The following is an 18917-nucleotide window of genomic DNA, read 5'->3' on the forward strand; positions in this document are numbered from 1 at the left end:
TGACAATTGATTGGATGTGAGTGGTAAGGGAGAGAAGAACCAAGGTATAATTCCAATAAGATGAGAACCAGCAGCTTCTCAGCTCAGCATGCCTGCAGGGAAGACAGACACTGGTAGCAGGCTGACTCCCAGTCTATCCCCACCCTCACAACTTCCTTCCTTCCACCCCTAGCCTCAACTGAAGTTCTTCCGTTTGCGCAAGAAGAAAACTCCATTCTTCATATAATTCTGAGAATTAGATATTGCTAACATAAACTCTATGGATAAAACTGTAATTCAACCAACTTCAAGACATTGCTTTATTCCTTCACAACACAGAGAAAAAAATTTATAAAACCCTAGACATACAGCATAAAAAACATGCAAACCATTAAAATACTTAATACAAATCCATGCAATTTGTCTTAAAGGACGAGCAGAAGATGGACTCTGCCACAAGGCAGGAGTAAACAGGAAGGATTTCATTTGGCATGAACTTATTCATGTAAGCTGAAGGCACTTATAAATTCAAGACATCTCCATAATGTTTGAAGCCACACAAAGGAGAGTGCCAAATATCTATGCTGGTCAAGTCTCCCCCTTGCTCATTTTTTTAAAGCTAGCATAGCTACTTAATTTACTCAACTAACCTTCAGCCTGTGCAACCCACACAATCATCCTTAAGCCCAAGGCAGAAATTCCAGTGGAATGAGGTCAGTCAGTCAAAGAATATGAGACATACTACAAATGTCACAAATGGGGAGAATGGATGCTTTCTTATGAAATTCACAAAAAATGGCTTAATAGACTATGTCATCTTCTTGGTTGTAGGACATGTCTGACTCCACGACCCCAAAACTTTCATCACTTTTGTTTCTATCAATCAAGGTTGCATCACTTTTACTCTTCTTCCTCTTCAATGGTTTTCCTCCCTGCAGGTCAGATGGTTCAAATCCAGCAGATCTCACCTTTTGAAGTCCTTTGGCAAATGCAAGCTCAGCCCCACCTACTTCAGCTGAATCTGAACGATTAGCTGAAGGCAAAAGTCGGTCACTCCGTAACCTTTTCCTTATTTCTTCTTCTTTAGTCTGAAATGCAGTATTAAAGAATGAAAAAGAGCCTGAATAACTTTCTACAAGTTGTGATTAATGTTGCTTGTACTGAACATTCATGACTTCTCTATGTCATTATTCCGCCATATAACAAACATTTGTTGAGAAACTCTTGTTCAAGAAGGCAGACATGGGGCCTGCCCTCATGGAGCTTGGAGTCTGGTTCTTGCTCTCTGATAGGCCAATTAGAGAGCTGGGAAACGAAGGCTGTCGGACCCAGCTGTGAAGGCTGGGTCTGGCCAAGGGCATGTGGAGGGCTATGGGGGCCCTTGGTGAAAATGCAGCAGGAGTAATGCAGCCTGATGCTCTGCAGTGGTTTCTCTCAGTTTAACACCACAACCCAACCCTGTTTCTCCTCCTGCTCCCAGCCTCTATTGAAGTTTCTCTTTTCCCATATGAAGAATGCTCCATACTTCATTTAATTCCAAGAATTGGATGTTGCTTACTTAGGCTATATGGATGCAACTGTAATTTTCACCCAACCTGATTTATTCCTTTACAACAGAAAGGAAATTTTTAAGAAAAACCCACTAAACATATAACATATAATAAAAAGCATAAAGATCATTAAAATCCTAGCTAAAGACCAGACACAGTGACTCATGTCTGTAATCCCAACACTTTGGGAGACCAAGGCAGGAGGATCATTTGAGGCCAGGAGTTTAAGACCACCTGGGCTACATAACAAGACCCCATCTCTAAACAAAATTTTTTTTTTTTAAATCAGCCTCATGTAGTGGTATGGGCCTGTAGTCCTAGCTACTCAGGAGGCTGAGACAGGGGGACCACTTGAGCCGAAAAGTTCAAGGTTGCAGTGAGCTCTGAGCATGCCACTGTACTCCAGCCTGGGAAACACAGTGAGACTTTGTCTCTTAAAAAAATTACTAAAAACAAAAACAAAAAAACTGATTATAGATCCATGCAATTTGTCTTAAAACTGTTGATAGGAAAGGTCTGGCATGAGATCATTTTAGCAGACAGTGAACTCCTCAAGCCTAGAGCATCTGAGAGCTCAGTACCTTCCTGCGCTCCTCGGCGCCCTCCATCTTCTCCTTGATGTCCTTCATTGTGAAATCCTTCACTTGCTTTCCGATCGTGAGTTTTTTCAGTCTGGCAGGTGGCTTTCTCAATGGCTTCTCAGTCATGGTTAACTGGAATAAAAACATTTTTTTTTACATGAAGAAACAATCATATTCACTGGCAGAGGAGAAGGGCAAAAGAGTTAGAATAAACAATATAAAATGTACATTCTAGGCTGGGTGCAGTGGCTCATGTAATCCCAGCACTTTGGGAGGCTGAGGTGGGAAGACTGCTTGAGCCCAGGAGTTCGAGGCCAGCCTGGGCAACATAGTGAAACCTTGTCTCTACAAAAATACAAAAAATTAGCCAGGTGTGGTGGTGTGTGCCTGCAGTCCCAGCTACTTGGGAGGCTGAGGGTGGAGGATTGCTTGAGCCCAGGAGCTGGGGGTTGCAATGAGCCAAGATCATGCCACTGCACTCCAGTCTTGGCAACAGAGTGACACCCTGTCTCAAAATAAATAAATAAATAAATAAATAAATAAATAAATAAGTAAATAAAGTCAATTTTAAAAATCTAACTTTTCAGGGGCAGATTTAAAAAACAACGATGTAAAAGTTGGTAACAACAGAATTATAATGATAAGATCTATTCGATGCCTTAAAAGCACCAGGCTATTACAAAAAGGCCCTACGAATGCAGGTGTTCTTAGACTGCATAAAAGATGACCCCTTAGAAGGAAAAAATCTTGAGAATGAATATAAGATGAAAAGCAGTGGAGAATGGGGGTGAATTTGTAGTTCAAGGTGAAGAGTTCAACCTGATGATTTTATAATATTCCACACACTACAAGTTACTTCCATCTGGGGTAGAGATTAGTTCTCATTGCTTCTGGTTTTGTGGTAGAAAGAGATAATTAACGATTGCTGAACAACAACTCTGTGCTGGGCTTTGCTGGAGGAACTTGACAAACATTTTCATGACAGTGGGGGAAAAATCCCACTTCATATGATCAACTACGCTTTCAATAGTGCAAAGCGGTAATAATGACTTTCTAATTATAATTTCTAGTTCCAAAATAAGTAAAATTGTCATAAAGTATTTATGAAGAAAGTTTTAATGTATATGTTTTTGTTTTAAAAATTGGTTTTAAGATAATATAGATGGATTATAAAAAGTATAACTGATACACAAATCATCTCCTTATCCTCTATTTAACCACCCGGCCCCCAATCCCAGTCCTTAGCACGAATCTTTGTAAAGAGTTTAGTGTGTGTCTTCCCAGATATCTGCTCTGCACACATATATATACACATATATATATGTTAAGGATATCTGTAATGTTAAACAAAACCTAAATGGAGTTATACTATACACACTGCTCTGCAATTCACTTTCTTCAATTAACTTAATACGGACATCTTTCTATATAAATATAGATTTATTACAACTGGGTGGGGGGTGGTTAACTCCAAGGCTGCATTACAAAATGAACTGAATATTGTTCTAGATAATTTCTCTAAAGCCTTTTTTTTTTTTTTAAAGACAAAGGAGCTATTAATATTCACTGTAATTTCTAAAAGATTGTTTTTCCAGACCATAATGCTGTAGGTACCGACAAAATAAAACAAAGAGAGGCAGTTTAGCGCAGAGTAAAACAAGGTACCAGACTGAGACTTAGCCAGCCCTGGGTTTGAATCCTAGCTGGACTATTGAATGATTTTTTTTTTTTTTTTTGAGACCGAGTCTCACCCTGTCACCCAGGCTGGCGCACATTGACACGATCTTGGCTCACTGCAACCTCCGCCTCCCAGGTTCAAGCGATTCTCCTGCCTTAGCCTCCCAAGTAGCTGGGGTTACAGGTGTGTGTCACCATGCCTGGTTAATTTTTGTATTTTTAGTAGAGACTGGGCTTCACCATGTTGGCCAGGCTGGTCTTGAACTCCTGACCTCAGGTGTTCCACCTGCCTCAGCCACCCAAAGTGCTGGGATTACAGGCGTGAGCCACCACGCCCAGCGTGTGCATTGATTCTCTATGGTTCCATAAACTCTGCAATCTATGGTTTCCTCATTTGTAAAATAAGTTTAATAATACATATTTTGGAATTGGTTTTAAAAAAGAAAGAAAAGGATAAAGTAGCCATTCTGCAAATGATAGCTACTTTTCATTCAGTCAAAGCAGTGACTTTTTCCAAAGGTAGAACACAAACTCGTAACCAGGACAAAGCGGAAAGGGGCCGAAGCACAGAAGCACAGAGGAGAGGAAGGAGAGCCTGCAGTCGGGCGGGACCATCAGGCAGCAGGCCTGAGCTTCAGCTCTGGGGCGGCAGGAACGCCCAGCGCGTAGTGGAGACCCAGGCAGCTCTTCTCTTTGGACTCAATTTTCTCAACTGTGAAGCAGCAAGGGGGTGGAGGCCTATTAAGCTTTCTTTCAGCTCTAAAATCTATGATTCTTAGAAAGTCTTCTAAAGAAAAAACATGTATTGACGTTTTGGCTCCTTTAAACCCATCGGACAGTTTATACGGTGCAAAGGTTTCACTACTTGAAAACTGTGGAATGTTTGTCAAACCAAGTTCCCTCTGCCATCATCATTTTGCATTATTTTTTATGACAATTGGCTCTTGAGTTTCCTGCTGGCAAAAAGCACCCGCTGAAAAGAGGGAAATACTTGCTTTGGTGGCTCAACTAGAGATACTGTGAAATTAGCAAGAAAATGATTTTTTAGGGATGTTCATGCGTAGAAGGCTAAAAGAAAATTAAGTAGTAATCCAAGATCCACTAAAGAAATGCCAGATTAGGCTATACATAGGAGCCTGAATCTTGACTAAAATTCTGAGATCAGGAGTTCCGAGAGAACTTGAATTTTTCTGTTTTGGTCACCTCTTCCCGTGGCTTAATCCTACAATGATCCTCCCCATAGAGGAAGTTAATCCTACCTGTGCAAGCCATGTTCTTTCTTGAGTTCCACATTTTAGGTAAAAAAACAAAAATCATCTAGAAAGATATCTGTATTCTTTACAATTGAATTTTATGAAGTCAGAATTTATCAAATGTTGGCACTTAAAAATGTTAACAATGGGCTGGGCGCAGTGGCTCACGCTATAATCCCAGCACTTTAGGAGGCTGAGGCAGGCGGATTGCTTGAGTTTAGGAATTCAAGACCAGCCTGGGCAATGTAGTCAGACCCTGTCTTTTTAAAAAAATAATAATAATAACAATGATCACCTTATGCTTAGAGAGGTGTTACCAGTGGAAACAGCAACAAATTGGCCACAACAAAATCAACCTACAGAAGTTACCAGTTCAATTATTTTCTTAAAGAATACTTTGAGAGGACTGCCAAGTTCAAAATGCTACAATTAGATTAGAGTCCTGTTTTTAGCTACTAACTTGTATATTTTACTTCTTACATACACTGTGCATTCCTCAGAGCTTTCTTAATTAACTATTGACCTATGGATGAACCTGTCTTCATTTTGTTCCCTTAAGGGAGTCTTGTGGATAGAACAGGCCAGTCCTGCAAAAGATCCTTCATTCTTGTTTTGTCACTGTTAGGCCTCCTGGGGAAGGTCACTCAGATCATTAGCTGGCGTTACTGAGTCCTAACTCAGTCAGCTTCCTCCTCCTTAAAAACTCTCCGTGAGGTTCAACAAATAATGTTAGAGACTCTTATTTAATGTGAACAAACTCTCCAATTACACTTCAGGTTCCCAAGTACAGAAGTTGCACAGAGAAGGGAATAAACTTTGACCAGACACAGAGGTCAGTAGTGAATTCACAGGGCCTCAGGTAGGGAGACCCATGATGTGCTAAGTGGCAGGGAGAAATGAATTTGGGATAAAAGACGAACTCAATAATACCTATGTGGATAAATGAGAGCCAATTACATTTCTCTGAAGAGGTCTATACCAATCCATACACATATTGACATGTGTACATAAAACCAATGTTTGCTTATAATATAGTCACTTAAGTCTCATTAGAATGTTTAAAAATACACCGATTCACTCAACAATCTGATACTTAGCTTCTTAATCTTATATTTCTTACATATCATTTTAACTCTTAATTTTTTTTTTTTTTTTTTAAGAAATGGCATCTTACCATGTTGCCCAGGCTGGTCTTGAACACCTGGACTCAAGGGATGCTCCCAGCTTAGCCTCCTAAAGCACTAGGATTACAAATGTGAGCCTAGCACATTTAACTCTTTTTTTTTTTTAATTGGGTTTTTTATTTGACAGGGTTTCGCTCTTTCACCCAGGCTGGAGTGCAGTGGTACAATCAAGGCTCATTGCAGCCTTGACCTTCTAGGCTCAAGTAATCCTCCAGCCTCAGCCTCCTAAGTAGCTGGAACTACAGGTGCACACCACCAAGCCCAGCTAATTTTTTTTTTTTTTTAGAGATGGGTTTTTACCATGTTGCCCAGGTGATCTCAAACTCCTGGGCTCAAGCCATCTGCCTGTCTTGGTCTCCCAAAGTGCTGGGATTACAGGCATGAGCCACCTAGCTCAGCCTGATTTTCACTCTTAAGTAAACATAAAATATTCTAGCATAAACATTTTTGAAAGATGGCTATCCAGAGAGTACTATGAAATTACTGTGGTGTTCACTAGCAAGCTTACAAAGAAAATTAAGAAAAAAGACAAAGGGGGCTCTGTGGTGGACACAGATCCTCTCCTTACCTCTAGGGAGAGACTAGCTTATGGGGGATGCCCCTGCTTCAGAAGAGGGACCTTCATGAAGGTGAACCCTCAATTTTCAACATCCTTTATTCAATTTCACTCTAAATAACTCAATGAAAGATAATGACCTGGCTAAGAAGCAGCCAGATCTAAGTCTGAAATGTCCTCGTATATAAATACACTATTGTTCCACATAAGAAGTCTTATTTTTAAATTATTCTCCTTGGCTGCTTGGCTTGTTCAGTTGGTAGAGCATGAGACTCAAAGTATTTTCACATTTATTCCATTTTTCCCATAATATTTTATTTAAAAGAATGTTTTCCCCTAGAGCAATGAAGAAATAATATTTACATGTCTGTTAAGATTCACCACATTGTAGTAACTGCTGACATAATATCTTTTATTGACTATCCCTTTTTTGTTTCCCTTGACTTCTTATTTTGTTTTTAGCCAGTTTTATCAGTCTGGGTTTGAAAAACTTACTAAATATTAGATATTCAAAGTATTAATATTATTAATGATTAATATTATCTTATAATATTTCCATTCTTAATACGGTTCCCCTCTCAGTCCTTCAATATTCATTCTCATCTTTTTACATTGGCCTCATAACTCTTCCCAAAATATGCAAGACACCTGGTGTCTGACACACATATGTTCTCAGTTACCCCTGAATTGAAAGAAGTTTTATCTGTGACACAGAAACTGCATCTCTTTTATTTCCTTAGGCTTCCTGAGTATAATCTTAGTTCCTATTCCTGAAATGGTATATTTTCAGGAATATTTCAGAATTTTCTTTCACAATGAATAGGGAATCAAGAATGATTTCAAATGCTTTAACCCTTCCCAGCTTTGGTAATGAATTTGGGAGCATTGTGTAGAGTTTTGGTGACACTTCAGGGCAGTAGTTCTCAACCTGGGCTGCCCATGGGAATCGCCTGGGAGCTTTCAGAAGTGTGAAAGCAGGGCCACATGCCCAGGCTGTGTGGTAGGAAGTGGTACCTAGACACTGGGATGTCTGAAATATCCCCAGGTGACTCCAATGTACCGGCAGGTTAAGGACCACTGGATTAGGCGATGAAACAAGAGAGTTGTGTGTTACTGCCTGGTCTGTTGCAAGCCTGGCTTATGCTGGGGTATCTTGGCCTAATACCAAAGTCAAAAAAACAAAATTGTGCCATTCCTGAAGGCTGTCACATTTAAATCCTTTTGAGAACATTCCCAACAACCATTCTATGCCTATATAATATGAAAAATAGTCTTCATCTTTGGTTCACTTAATGATGCTATTAAAAGTCCAGCCCATAGTTATTATTTTTTTAAAGGTGCATCTCTTTCACAAGGTAGTTTATATTAATTAACCTTGCAGGCTCCCTTGCGAAGTCTAAGTCAGAACTCATTCATCTCTGGCAATTGAATCACGGAGAATGTTTTAATGTGATTCCTACTGGTGTATGTATGCAGACATAGAAGTGTCTATAGCATTTTCCTTAAGGAGACATTGTTTAGCTACTGAATGTTTCCACAATCTATTTGCCTCCTCTCAAACTTGCTTTCCTTTTTCTTTTGACATGCCTTCTTTTTTTCTGACCCCTACAGACTGACCTACAGCTAGAAAAAAATCTTTCCTCTCCCCTTTGATATTAAAAACCCCATCCTTCTTCTAGTACTTTCAAATAAGATAAGGCACTCTAAAATGCCTTGTATCATGAGAGCGTTGTGCAAATGTAAATTGTCATATGTTGGCATTATCTTTTCCATTATATAATCCATTTTTACCTTCCTTTCTGCCCTCCCCCCACCCCCCGACATCCTCTTATTATTGGCAGCCTGATAATGTTATTCACAAGGTTTGGCAATCTCCTTTCCTTTCTCCCAAATACTTTCTGCAGGATTTATTTTCCTTTTTCAAAAGAAAATGCCACTTTGGCTTTTATTCATGAGTTCTCAACATTCCCCACACACAAAGAAGGAAATTAACTTTATTCAAACACTAAGTAACTCAGTCTAGGTGGCAAATTTGATTGAAATGAGTTTTTAATTCCTAATGGACTGTTTTCCCTACAACACAGGGATAGACAACCATTAAGTAGCCTTTGGGTAGTTTCTGGTCTCTATTTCCACCATTTCCTTTTCTTTCTTTTCTTTTTCATTCATTTTTTTCTCTGGCTTCTTTTCTTTTCTTTTTTTTCTCTGACTTCTTTTCACTGTTATTTCTTTTTTTTTTCTTTCACTTTCTCTCTTCTGCCTGTACTTCAAGGACTACTGGGAGTGCCTGGGAGCATTGGCTTAAAAAAAAAAAAAAACCCAAACAAACAAGAAAACAAAACAAAATAACAGCAACAACTAAGTCTGCTATCTTCTTCACAGGCTTCCACATAATTTATTTAACAATTTAGAACTCAGTCAGGGCAGGGCGCAATGGCTCACACCTGTAATCTCAGCACTTTGGGAGGCCGAGGCGGGTGAATCACGATGTCAGGAGTTCAAGACCAGCCTGGCCAAGATGGCGAAACTCCATCTCTACTAAAAATACAAAAATTAGTCAGGCATGGTGGCGGGCACCTGTAATCCCAGCTTCCAGGGAGGCTGAGGAAGAAGAATCGCTTGAACCCAGTAGGCAGAGGTTGCAGTGAGCCAAGATCGCACCACTGTAATCTAGCCTGGGCGACAAAGCAAGACTCCATCTCAAAAAAAAAAAAAAATTTAGAACTCTAGACTTTAACCAAGCTAGTTAAAATCATAGTAAAAATATTATTCATGCTGAGGAAAAACTATGACAGATTAATCAGGATAAATTAACAAAGAAAAATAATAGTACAGCAATTTCTAGAATTCTATTTAATTCTTCATGTTCGATTTTGGGGTGTGCATATGGATAAATGTATAGCCATATTTGTTTTAGCTTTGGCATTTAGGTCTATTTTTTTCTCTTTTAAAGTTTTACTTTATTTTTAATGGACATGGAATTGTATATATTTATAGGGTACAGTATGATGTTTTGATACATGTGTAATGATGAAGTCAGGGTAATTAGCATATCCATCACCTCAAACACTTGTCGGGCCTATTTTCTTACTGAATAAATCAGATTCAGTTTTACATTTCTAATTCCCGCACAATGCCTATTACATAGGTAGTGCTCAAGAAAAACTGTTGAAAGAATGAAAGTATGTTATTCAGTGGGGCCTATTGTTTCTGAAATTTAGTAAAACCCAATATATGTTTTACTGGATCAATTAATCATTAATAATTGGAGCAATTCCTGAGTCCACAAAGAAGGATGGTGTATTAGTCTGTTCTCACATTGCTATAAGGAAATACCTGAGACTGGGTATTTTTCTTTATAAATTATGTTTATTTATAATAACTTTATAAAGAAAAGAGGTTTAATTGATTCACAGTTTTACATGGCTGGGAAGGCCTCAGGAAACTTACAATCATGGTGGAAGGAACCTTTTCAGAAGGCGGTAGGAGAGTGCAAGCAGGGGAAATGCCAGACATTTATAAAACCATCAGATTTCGTGAGACTCACTCACTATCATGAGAACAGCATAGGGGAAACCACCTGCATGATTCAATTACCTCCACCTGGTTCCACCCTTGACACCTGAGGATTACAATTCAAGGTGAGATTTGAATGGGAGCACAGAACCAAACCATATGAGATGGTGTGTGGAGGTGTGGGGGGAATTTAAGGGACTTAAATAAATGCTGTTATCTGTATTGTAACTTGCATATGCTGGAAATAATGACTCATGATCCATCATATTCTATTGCTAATTTTAACTATAAGCTAATGTTAATTACAAAATTACTTGCCGTGACATCATATGACTCTCCATTTCTAAATACTTTGCTGTGGCTTTGTATAATTCCTTGAACAATTAGTTCCTCCAGGATATCTGATGACTTCTGTCGCTCTCGACTGTCTAGGGGTTGGGATTTATTGATTAATCCATTGGTCACTAGATCTTCCAAAAAAGAGGAAAAGAAAAAAGAAAGCAAAATGTAAGAACCAAGATTTTTTTCAATCAAATGCTAAATGGATGCCTTACAAACCATGCTACTTAATTAGATCTTAGCTTCAACACTTAATATATTTCTATTATAAGTCTTTGTAATCCTTTGAAGTTCAAATTATTCATGTTCTTACAGAGGATACACATCAACATAATATACTGGTTACTTAGCAGATCACATATTAAGATAACAAAAAGCCTTTCTGTGTGCTGCTGTGGACTGCCTTTTTGTGGTAACAACACCTATACACTTGGGTACGACGACGTTGGTTTGCTTGAGTAATTATGAAGCTAAACCACAGCTAAGAATCAGATATTCTTTTGGTGATTCTTTGAGTTGTGGTTTGGTTTCCATGCTTTGTATACAAAGGATAAACAGCGTGATGTTGCCAAGAGACTTCTAGTTCTGCAACCCTAAGTTTATAATTATGCCATCTGCCAAGTCTACATAAGTAAAAGTGTGCCTTTTTGAAAAGAGTCTTTGAACCAAATCAGAATTGGAGTTAGAGTGATATTAGCTAAATTTTTATTCATGATTCTAAAAATGAGCACTGAAACAGTTTATGGGGGAGTCTTTATAAGCTGCACTAATGAGAGAGGCTCCCCCATCACAAATCATCCAATTACATAAATAAGCAAATAAGCAGCCATGGTTATGCCATCACATTATAAAACAAACGGCGCTGGCCTGTTGGGCCAAAGACACTTTTGCTTTTCCTGTCTGTAACAGTGCAATAGGAAGTCCTGAGAAGGGAGCTATCTTCTATGCTGTCATCATCAGGAAGTCCTGATGTAACCAAGTCCATTCTATTTAGTGGATGGCATCTTCCCATAAAAAATTCTTTCCTTTTTTTTTTTTTTTTGAGATTAAATTTCACTCTTGTCACTCAGGCTGGAGTGCAATGGCGAGATCTCAGCTCACTGCAATCTCCTCCTCCTGGGTTCAAGCGATTCTCTTGCCTCAGCCTCCCAAGCAGCTGGGACTACAGGTGTGTGCCACCATGCCTAATTTGTGTATTTTTAGTAGAGATGGGATTTCACCATGTTGGACAGGCTGGTCTCAAACTCCTGACCTCAGGTGGTCTGCCCACCTTGGCCTCCTGAAGAGCTGGGATTACAGGCATGAGCCACTTTGCCCGGCGAAAATTTCTAATCTCAGTGGTTAGCAGTGAGACCTCTCATGAATTTATGCTGGGAAGATAGAAGACACACACACACACACACTCACACTCACACACACTCGCACACACTAATCAGATGTCTCTCACTTCAACATATTAACCTCTCCGGTATAAGAGATTTCCAGGATTGGCCACTGCAAGTAACTCCAACAGTTTTCCTCCTATCAGTATCTGTCTAGTGCTGTTTTTTCTACTCTTGCAAGTGTTTGAAATAGAGCCGCTTCTGATTTTAAAGTGCTCTGTACAGATTTTGGCACGGGGTAGTAAAACACGTCAGACAGGGAGGTCAACGAGAAACTTGAAACAATGGAGAAGATTTCAATGACAAGGTCAGAAGTGAATCCCCTTCAAGGAACTGGAATGATTTTTTTGGTTAGAAGGTGGCCTTGTTTGGAAGGGTCAAAATAATAATAATGATCATTTACTGAGCACTTAGGCACCTGCACTACACTAAGTACTTGACACACTGTGACATCAAATGCAAACATCAACTCAGAGTGCTATTATTATCCCTATTTTAGAAATAAACACTGATGTGAGAGAAGCTAATTAACTTACCATGGTGACACAGGTAGCATGTGTGTTACGCAGGGCTAAATCTAAGTCTGCTTGGCTCCAACCCTCACTCTCTCAACTGTCCCACTGTTCTCCCAAATACGTCATGTAAGCAGCTCCACTGTCAGTGGTTCATTTCTCTCCCAGGATGTTTCTAAAAGGAATGTCATGTTTGACATCTGTTGCTAACGTAATAAAATCATTGTAACCATTGCGATCCGTTCTTTTTGGAGTTCTCTAAAGTATTTGGCTTGATATTTACAGCAACTAACTTATACAGAGATTCCTGGAATATGTCAGTCATTTCAACAATTTTCATGCTTTCTTGGGACATTGGAGAATATTGGAGATTGTTTAAAAACCATGTTGTGCTTCTTTTGATTATAAAAGTAATAGTTACTGTAGTAAACTTAGAAAATACAGAAACTAGTAAAAGATTAGAAAAATGCCTATGCTTTCACCACTCAGAGATTACCATTGTTAATATACAAAATTTTATTTTTATAAGTTCGACATCATACTGAACATACAGTTTCATTTCTTATCTAGCTAATATTTATATGAGCATTTTCTGATGTCACTGGAAACTCTTCATAAGCATAAGTGTAAAAAGTGAAATTATACAAGAAAACACGGGTGAATTCATCTTTAACCTTGGTGTAGGGAAAGGCTTTCTAACTGTGACTCAAAATCCAAATTGAATTTTAAACATTTATAAAAGTTACTAGATTAAAAATGACTTTTGCAAAACAAAACTCCCCATAAACATAATGAGTTGAGTATAGATATAATGTACCTCTTAATTTTATGTATTAAGAAAGACACAATATCATTTTTGGTATTCTTGCTAAAACTGTATAACCCTGGCTCATGCCTGTAATCCCAGCACTTTGGGAGGCCAAGGCAGGTGGATCACTTGAGGTTAGGAGTTCAAGATCAGCCTGGCTAACATGGTGAAACCCCGTCTCTACTAAAAACAAACAAAAAACCTGAGTGTGGTGGCAGGCACCTGTAATCCCAGCTAGTCGACAGGCTGAGGCAGACAGAATTGCTTGAATCTGGGAGGCGGAGGTTGCAGTGAGCTGAGATTGTGCCACTGCACTCCAGCCTGGGTGACAAAACAAGACTCTGTCTCCAAAAAAAAAAAAAAAAAAATGCGTAACCCAAATCCAATCAGGAGGAAAGCTCAAACAAACCCAAATTGATAAACATTCTGCAAAATAAATGTTTTATACTTTTCAAAGATATCAAGTTCATAAAAGACTAAGAAAAACTGAGGAGTTGTTCAGATTAAAGAAGACTAAAGACCATAGATGACTGAATTAAAAATGTGATCCTGGATTAGATAGATCCTGCATCAGAAATTCATTTATAAAGAATAGTTGTGAGACAATTGACCAAATTTGAATATGATCTATAGATGAGATAACAGTACTACATCAAAGGTAATTTCCTGGCTGGACGTGGTGGCTCATGCCTATAATCCCAGCACTTGGAGAGGCCGAAGCGGGCAGATCACCTGAGGTCAGGAGTTTGAGATCAGACTGACCAATCTGATGAAACCTCGTCTCTACTAAAAATACAAAAATTAGCCAGGCATGGTGGCGGGCGCCTGTAAACTCAGCTACTCGGGAGGCTGAGGCAGGAGAATCGCTTGAACCTGGGAGGCGGAGGTTGCAGTGAGCTGAGATTGCGTCATTGCCCTCCAGCCTGGGCAACAAGAGCAAAATTCTGTCTCTAAAAAAAAAAAAAAAAAAAAAAAAAGAAGAGTAATTTCCCAATTTTGATCCTTGTACAGAGATTATGCAAAGAGTGTCCTTGTGTCCTTGTTTTTAGGAAATACACAAAGGAGTATGTGAAAGCAAAGTGCCATTATGTCTGTAACTTATTAACAAAAAAAAATCTGCTTGTATAAGGGGGTATATGATAATGCAATGTGGCAGAAGGTTAACATTTGGGGAATCTGAGTGAAAGAATATAAGTGTTCTTTGTTTTTTGTACCTTTTCTTGACTCTGAAATTATACGAAATAAATATTTTAAAAAAGGAAACACTTGGGGAATGTTAGTGTTAAACTTGATGGTCTTAAGAAATATACTCTGCAGGGCCAGGTGCAGTGGCCCGTGCCTGTAATCCCAACACTTTGGGAGGCTGAGGGGCATGTGTATCACTTGAGGTCAGGAGTTCGAGACCAGCCTGGCCAACATGGTGAAACCCTGTCTCTACTAAAAATACAAAAATTAGCCAGGCGTGATGGCTCATGCCTGTAATCCCAGCTACTCAGAAGGCTGAGGCAGGAGTACTGCTTGAACCTGGGAGGTGGAAGTTGCAGTGAGCCGAGATTGCGCCACTGCACTCCAGCCCGGGTGACAGAGCAAGACTCTGTCGCAAAAAGAGAAGAAGTATACCCTGCAGATTTGAAGAGCAGAGACACAAAAAGGAGGATGCCAAGGGCTGAGACAGAGAGTGGAAACTGGGCAGAGGACAAATAGAAAGTTCAGGGTATTAGGTCCTACTCACTCTGTGGTAAGATGCTTCCTGAGGACTCCTTGATGCTGCATTTTAGAAACATCTGCTTTGGTGGGTGACTTCCTCCCTAGCTGTTCTCTCTCAACACCTTTCTGCTTACCTGTCACCCTCTTTAACATTGTACATACACCTGGCAGCACTGACTGTCCTGGGTCACCAGGTCCCTGTCTGCCTGACACTCTGCAGTCTGTGACCAACATTGATATTTAGCATTCATGTTGCTGTCTAGAGGGAAGTTGCATCAACAAAATTATTGGAAAGAAAAAAGATGTATTTGTCAACCTAACACATAGAAGGGAGGGAGAGGCCATTCCTGTGCTGCATTCCTCAACCTCCTAGTCATTCTGAGAGGTCACGCTGACTACATCAGAACAGCAAGGGGAGGGCGAATAGAAAATCTGTGATAACCTGAGTGTGCCAGGAAAGTTCAAGAAATAGAATCGCATGTATGAACCCATCTGTTTTCCAATCCCAACTTGTACCTAGAGAAGAAATAACAGTGGTGGGGAGCAAAAGTCTTCCCCCCCAAAATAAAAAGAGTACTTTTCCTTGAGGGCTGTGAAGTTCAATATGTTTCAAAGGCTGACCGAATATAAATAAGATGACTTAAATCGACACCAGACAGTAATTCAAGTTGAGGGAAAACGCACCATAGTAAAACCCACAAATAGTTTCTAAATAGCACAAGTCAGTCATAACTACCTCTTTCACATTTCTGAAAGATTCCTTTGTTGTATATTTGCTGATACTTTGGATGGGGAAAGACAGGGAAAACAGTTTATTGTAAGTTTTATTTATTTGTGTATATGTAGAACTTTTCCTTGGAAAGATATTATCATCGTGGGAGTTTAAATTCCTTGGAACTATGCAAGTTCCATTCCTAAAGTCTGGCCTTAACTCCCAATAAAGCCTCTTAGTTTATTTATTTATTTATTTTTAAAAGATGGTCTTAATTACTTCATCGACAAGAAGATTAATGCTTAGCACGCTTGACTCACGTAATGAAGGCCTAAGGCTAAATTCTAATGTTTCAGAGATAAAAACATTGCCATTTAACATACTTCATGGCCCAGAAAGCAATGATAAAAGGACCACCAAGTAAACCTTGTAGACGTATTTAGAGAAACAGTATTTTGTGAAGGTCTATGTGAATGGGGGCAGAGGGAGGTTACCTGAATTTCCTCGTCTGTTTCTTTCACTAGGAGATGGAGAATTTTCTGAAATGGTTCCAGGTAAGCTTCCCACCTGGACTTGTTCCAGGCCTTCTGCAGGGTCCACAGTATTCTCGGTCAGAGCAGCTTCCATCTGGGGGTTGCAGTTTTCGCTACTATGAGGCACACCAACATCAGCCTGTGAAAAGGGAACAGCTTTGTTAGAATCAAGATTTCTTGGTAAATAAAAACAATGTTCCAGGGTCTGCTTTGTGAATATTTAGCCAGCTAGTATCTGTGGTGGGCTGTATAGTACCCAGAAAGCCATAGATCAGGGGTCCCCAGCCCCTCCGGGCCACATACTAGTACTGGTCCGTGACCTGTTAGGAACCAGACTGCAGAGCAGGAGGTGAGGAGCGGGCTAGCCAGCGAAGCTTCATCTTTATTTACAGCTGCTCCTCATCACTCACATTACCCCAGAGCTCTGCCTCCTGTCAGATCAGCAGTGGCGTTAGATTCTCATAGGAGCACAAACCCTATTGTGAACTGCACATGTGAGGGATCTAGGTTGCTTACTCCTTTTAAGAATCTAATGCGGCCGGGCACGGTAGCTCAGGCCTGTTATCCCAGCACCTTGTGAGGCTGAGGCAGGGGGATCACCTGAGGTCAGGAGTTTGAGACCAGCCTGCCCAACATGGTGAAATCCTGTCTCTACTAAAAATACAAAAAATTAGCCAGGCATGGTGGCGAGTGCCTGTAATCTGAGCTACTAGGGAGGCTTAGGCATGAGAATTGCTTGAACCCAGGAGGCGGAGGCTGCAGTGAGCCGAGATCGCATCACTGCACTTCAATTTCGGCCACAAGAGTGAAACTCTGTCTCAAAAAAAAAAAAAAAGAATCTAATGCCTTATAATCTGTCACTGTTTTCCATTACCCCCAGATGGGACTGTCTAGTTGCAGGAAGACAAGCTCAAGGCTTCCACTAATTCTACATTATGGTGAGTTGTATAATTATTTCATTATATATTACAATGTAATAATAATAGAAATAAAGTATACTATAGATGTAATGCCGTTGAGTCATCCTGAAACCATCCCCCCAACCCTAGTTCATGGAAAAACTGTCTTCCACAAAACTGGTCCCTGGTGTCAAAAAGGTTGGCGACTACTGTTTTAAGCCACTAAACTTGTGTGAATTGGCTATAGCAGCAATAGAAAACAAATATAGTACCTAATAGGCATCTACCAGGTAAAAGCTACTATGCTGAGCATTCTGGAGGATACCAAGAAAGACAAGTTCAGCCTTGAGTGTGAGAGTAGAGGTACTACAGTATTAAAACAATTTATAATAATGAAGCTATATTGTTTTTGCTGATTAAAAAAGTAATACAGACTGGATGTGGTGGCTCATGCCTGTAACCCCAGCACTTTGGGAGGTGGGGGAGGGAGGATCACTGGAGCCCAGGAGTTCGAGACTAGCCTGGGTGAGATGGGGAAACCCCATCGCAAAAAAAAAAAAAAAAAAAAAAAAAAAAACACAAAAAAAAACAGTGATGCCGACTTTGACTTATTGTAAAAAATAATTAAATAATATAAAAGAGAATTGCAGTGGTTAGTTTTATGTGTCAACTGGGCTAGGCTATAGTAGCCAGTTATTCTATCAAACACAAATCTTAGTGGTACTGTAAATGTTGTTTGTAGATGTGGTAAATATATGTAATCAATTGACTTTAAGTAAAGGAGATTACCCTTGATAATCTGGGTAGGTCTCATCCAGTCAATTGAAAGGCTTCAAGAGTAGAACTGAGGTCTTCCTGAGGAAGAGGAAATCTGCCTGTGAAATGTAGCTTCAACTCCAGCCTGTTCTTTTTGACTGCCTGCCCTATCCTATGGATTTTGATTTTCTTAGCCAGCCTTCATGACTGTATCAGCCAGTTCCTTACAATTTACCTATCTACCTGTCTATCTATCTGTCTATCCTACTGGTTCTTTCCCTCTGGTAGAACCTTGATTGATAAACACAGTAGAAAATAAGAAATAATATCTTCTAGAGAGAAGCACTACTAACATTTTAGTATATCATTGCCCAGATGTATTTGCTCATATAACCTTTAAAAATACATTGGAACTGGCCAATAAGCACACGAGAAGATGTTCAATATTACTAATCAGTAGGGGAATGCAAATCAAAACCACAGTGAGATACCACTTCATATCCCCTAGGATAACTATAATGAAAATGACACATAACAACAAGTGTTGGTGAAGATGTGGGGAAATTCGAACCCTCATATATTGCTGGGCAAATGTGAAACGGTGCAGCACTTTAGAAAACACTGAGAGCTCTTCAAAAAGTGAAACATAGAGTTACCATGTGACCCAGAAATTTCACCCCTAAGTATGTCCCCAAGCAAAATAAAAACATCTGTTCTTGCAAAAACTTGCACACGAATATTCACAATTATTATTTATAATACCCCCAAAGTGGAAACAACCCAAGTATCCATCAGCTGATGAATGTATAAATAAAATGCGGTACAGTCAGCCAAAGGAATATTATCTGGCAAGAAAAAGAAATTAAACACTGACATATGTTTCAACATAGATAATACTTGGAAATATTATGCTAAGTGAAAAAAGCCAATCACAAAGGCCATTCATATTGAGAATAGGCAAATTTATAGAAAC

General features: G+C 39.5%; 1 protein-coding gene across 1 annotated transcript in view; it reads right to left on the bottom strand.

Moving 5' to 3' along the window:
- Positions 1-285: 285 nt before the first annotated feature.
- STMND1 (stathmin domain containing 1) overlaps positions 286-18917 on the bottom strand; it is a 28309-nt gene continuing 9677 nt past the window's right edge. Inside the window, exons 2-5 of the mRNA XM_010352729.2 lie at positions 16251-16428; positions 10615-10766; positions 2111-2242; positions 286-1067 (exon numbers count right to left, since the gene is read on the bottom strand). Of these exons, the coding sequence (XP_010351031.2) occupies positions 780-1067; positions 2111-2242; positions 10615-10766; positions 16251-16428 (750 nt within the window). The 3' untranslated portion in view covers positions 286-779. The remainder of the gene's footprint in view (positions 1068-2110; positions 2243-10614; positions 10767-16250; positions 16429-18917) is intronic.

Source organism: Rhinopithecus roxellana, chromosome 4 (genome assembly GCF_007565055.1).
Source record: "Rhinopithecus roxellana isolate Shanxi Qingling chromosome 4, ASM756505v1, whole genome shotgun sequence".
Taxonomy (NCBI): domain Eukaryota; kingdom Metazoa; phylum Chordata; class Mammalia; order Primates; family Cercopithecidae; genus Rhinopithecus; species Rhinopithecus roxellana.